At 38.6% G+C, this 4,517-nt stretch overlaps 1 protein-coding gene across 1 annotated transcript; it reads left to right on the top strand.

The window, feature by feature from the left end:
* The first annotated feature begins 213 nt into the window (after positions 1-213).
* On the top strand, positions 214-3,849 carry evx1 (even-skipped homeobox 1). Its single transcript, XM_028817866.2, has 3 exons — positions 214-919; positions 2,119-2,360; positions 3,027-3,849. Exons 1-3 carry the CDS (start codon positions 520-522, stop codon positions 3,552-3,554), a joined length of 1,170 nt encoding a protein of 389 aa, XP_028673699.1. The 5' UTR covers positions 214-519; the 3' UTR covers positions 3,555-3,849.
* Positions 3,850-4,517: the final 668 nt, after the last annotated feature.

Below are 4,517 nucleotides of genomic sequence, written 5' to 3'. Positions count from 1 at the left end.
TTTTAACAGGTGGATACCACCATGCTAATTTTCGACCTTAAACTCCAATCTAATTTTGGCCTTTCCTTTTAAATAAGACACCTTTAGCTATCTCTATGCACGCTGAACCATCAGGTACTCTCCAGTCACTCTTCTTACGGATATTTTAATTTCCCTACACTTGTTTATACAATACCTCTAAGCATCAATTTCCCGAGCCACTATATACCTGGTGCGTTTTTCAATAGCTATTAGCTCAAAGTCCCTTTCATCTTCTCTGTAGTAGCTGTTTCTGTTTATCCACTTGAAATCAATGAGTGGCGTCACCAGCAGTACTGTAATGACGAGCGCACCATTAAGAATGACAGCTTAGAAAGAGAAGGGCAATGGTGATCCCTCCCAGAACCGGCGCTGCACACTGGAGTGTTCACATCATAGGGTCAGCACATCCCCCATCTACAGCCTCCGCGCGCGCGTGTGTGTGTGTTCCTTTTTTAAAGCTTGTTTTCTTTTATATTTGGCGCTCGTACTACATCCATAATGGAAAACAGGAAAGAAATGGTAATGTTCATGGAGGGAGGTCAACTTGGCACGCTAGTTGGCAAGATAGGGCCCAATTTGTCAGAAGCAGTTGGAAGCCCACTTCAAGAGCCACAGGAAAAGATGGTCCACAGGAACTGTTTAAGCCCCAGGTCCCTGCCGTTATCCCGAGAAAGAGGAGCCGGGGAGGAGGAGGAGGCGGAGGACGTCAGGAGCCGTGCCCGCACTGATATCAGGCCGGGTGGGGAGCTCTCTCCTCCGGCTAAATCTCAGACAGACTTACTTTCTAACACAGGGCATCACAGCAGTTCAGACACGGAATCGGATTTTTATGAAGAAATAGATGTCAGCTGCACCACAGACTGCACAACGGGAAATATGGACTATGCCAGCAGCAAAGGTAAAACATAATTTAAAGGTTGTGTGTGTTATTAGTACGACTGCTGTTTTGCTGTTGCTAGTACTCGGCTATGAGCGTAATTCATTATACTGCGATTAAAGTGACAATTGCTTTTGAAAATATCTAAGCAGGATGTTACAGCTCGAGGTTTTAAGACATAGCAGTTGTATACGACAGAGGGTGTTTCTGATAAAAATTACATATCCATTTAAATGAAATATTTGTACATTGTATTCATTGATAAAATGCGGTTTTACAAAGGGATCGCAAATTAGTGTTCTTTTTTTTCAATGACCTGTTCAAGCAGTCGTTCATTGCAAGTTATATTCGATATACCTATTAATGTTTTTAATATAAGTATTTTTTTCAATGACTTTCGATTGTAAAATATGCGACAAGCATTGCAAACGACAATTAAATGATTACTGACTCCAGAGTCTTTAGGGGCAAAGTAAATGTTGTTAACACCTTAACCAGTACTCCCAATTACCTTGACACTTTTTGAAGCGTCTTCTCGGCGCCACTTCGGAAGTAGTGGCTCTATAGTCACAGAGGCAATAAGATCAGTTACATTTGAAAGGAAATAATGGCATCCTACTGTCACCAGGACTGTTTTATGAGTTAAATGAAACACATTATGGTCTTGAAACCCGAAAAAAGCCGGTTATTAGCGTATTCCTTAGATAGGTAAATTCAACGTTATTTTGATCAGACATACAAAAGAACAAGTGAAACATCATCTCAGAACAATGAATCTAACAACAATCTAAATGTATAATTATTCATAGTGTATATGCGTGAAAATGTGTGACAATGTATCTACATAATTTGCAAAAAAAAAACAACTTTTGAACAACTGATGCTGTTTGTGAGCCACGTTAATCAAAAAGGTTTTTAAAAAATCAGACAGTACAGAATATATATATATATATATATATATATATATATATATATATATATATATATATATATATATATATATATATATATATATATATATATTTAGAAAGGCTGCGTTTATAAAATATGTGCACAGCAGAAAAATAAGTTCTATTGTAATTTAATCAGAAATTTTGAAATGACAGTTTTTATATGTTAATAAACCTGGCCAACAACAGTTTACTTGTACACTAAGGCTTGCAGAAAGGGGATACTGTTTGCCGTTTAAGAAATTAAGATGCTCATGTTTCTGTGTTCAGTTTCAGGGCAGACGGGTGACTCCATCAGCAGTACTCACGGCAATGGTGCTGATGCAGGAAAGATGAGCGGCTCTCAGAGTGCTGTGTCTTGTGGGGCTGATCAGATGCGACGATATAGGACTGCATTTACTCGGGAGCAAATTGCTCGGCTTGAAAAGGAATTCTATCGAGAAAATTATGTTTCCAGACCAAGGAGATGTGAGCTAGCTGCTGCCTTAAATCTGCCAGAGACCACCATTAAGGTACAACGGGTAGCATCTTTTTCAGTTAGTCAATTACTGCTCCGGCAATAGTTTCTTTAAAAGAAAGTTTCTTGAAAAAAAAATAAATGAAGAAATAATTTCTGTTCATAATTCGAAAAAAGAGAGACAAAAAACTATCTGTTAATGTCTAATGTCGTGCTTCATTTGGCATACGTATTTTTGCAATTACTGTTGTGAGCTTAATATTAACCTTAATGCTTTTCGTTAATGCGATGCATACAGATCAACATCATTTAAAACAGTATAGTGATCCTCACAGACGAATTAACAGTTTTATTTTTAAAGGTAAATGTTCAGCGATGAAGCAGATTTATAACTCTCTCAGGTCAATTTTGAAGGGTAGAATGTGCAGTTTAAAATATTTAGGTTTTTCTAAAGTAGACGAGAAGACATTAAGACACGGACAGCTACATAATGTATTGTGAGAAAACATTAATATATGAACGGATATTCAAAATCAAATCTTTACAAAAATGGCAAGCTGAATAGTACAACGTAGAAAGTAAGAGGAAGGAAAAATTTGTAAATGTTATTTTACAAGATTTCTGTTGTCTGTGCATGTACACTTCCCCACACATCACACACATACATACATATTTGTGTTTTTTTTTTTAATTTATTTATGTTTTATTCTTTTATACACAGGTCTGGTTTCAGAACCGCAGAATGAAGGACAAGCGGCAGAGACTTGCTATGACCTGGCCTCACCCGGCGGATCCAGCATTTTACACTTACATGATGAGCCACGCAGCAGCAACTGGCAACCTGCCCTACCCGTTTCCATCCCACCTGCCCCTTCCTTATTATTCACACATGGGTGTGGCAGCCAACTCGGCCTCACCCGCTCCATTCAGCGCCCCTCTGAGACCTCTGGATACCTTTAGGGTGCTGTCCCACCCTTATCCAAGGCCTGAACTGCTGTGCGCGTTCAGGCACCCCTCTCTATACCCGTCAGCATCCCACGGACTTAGCGGAGCAGGGGGGAGCGCCTGTTCATGCCTGGCATGTCATGCTACCCAACCTAATGGCTTGTCCCAGAGGTCATCAGGATCAGAATTCACCTGTTCGTCCACCAGCAGGACAGAGAGCTTTCTAACCTTTACACCGTCCGTGTTAAGTAAAGCCTCAGCGGTTTCTTTGGATCAGAGAGAGGAAGTACCTTTAACCAGATAAATCCTGGTATCCTCAAGACCGAAAGGAATTCAAACGAGTGAAGCCTTTATATTAATTTAAAATAACGAGACATGGGCGTATGTCAAAGTGGAACCTTTACCAAACAGACATATAAACAAATGAGATCTCTGCCCGGAGGAATGTATTAAGAAAAAATATTAAAGCAAACATTATTCTCAGGCTTGTATACTGTGTTGCACCCGCAAGAAGGAATATCTTAGAAGCAATTTCTCCTTGTATCCGTTTAACTAGCCAAGCAGACAGTAATGTTGCCATGCATACAGCATTATCATGTGTGGAATAATAAAGCTATAATGTATCCAAATGTTATCTATTGCTGTGAAACTATATATATATATATATATATATATATATATATATATATATATATATATATATATATATATGAATGAATAAATAAAGGTTGACATAAAAATATATCAGCATCAGGCAGAATTGCAAATACAACATTTTAAATTTTTATTTTCAGGGTGGATGGTATATTTTTAAAAAAAATATGAACATATGGTTGAAGCTTTATAATTTTTCCGTGTGAAATATTACTGATTGGGGATTTGGGGGGAGGGTGCCATCTTTATTAAAGGTTTACTAGTGCTACAGCACAGTAGTATGCGTGCTGTCTCTGGATTATAATTAGTTTGCTCCCTTAAAGTCGGCATCTAGAAAAAGAAAGCTGATTTGTGCAGATGCTGATAAAAAATGGCAATTCATATATATGTAAGGAGGAATTTTGAATGTTGAATTAATGATAATACTGTGAGCACAGAGACTTTCTGCCAAGCGTTAACAAGCCGCCGAGGGAAAGGATTAGGTGACTAGGAGCGCCACTACGGTGTCCACGACTCTATTGGACAATCACACTTCTGCAAATTAGTAGGAGGACTATTCTACCTGTCTTTTTCTACACCCTGCCATCCACACAAGTATGATGTTCGGCCTTTG

This window comes from Erpetoichthys calabaricus, chromosome 13, assembly GCF_900747795.2.
Source record: "Erpetoichthys calabaricus chromosome 13, fErpCal1.3, whole genome shotgun sequence".
NCBI classification, from domain to species: Eukaryota; Metazoa; Chordata; class Cladistia; order Polypteriformes; family Polypteridae; genus Erpetoichthys; species Erpetoichthys calabaricus.
This window is presented reverse-complemented; position numbering and strand designations above follow the sequence as displayed.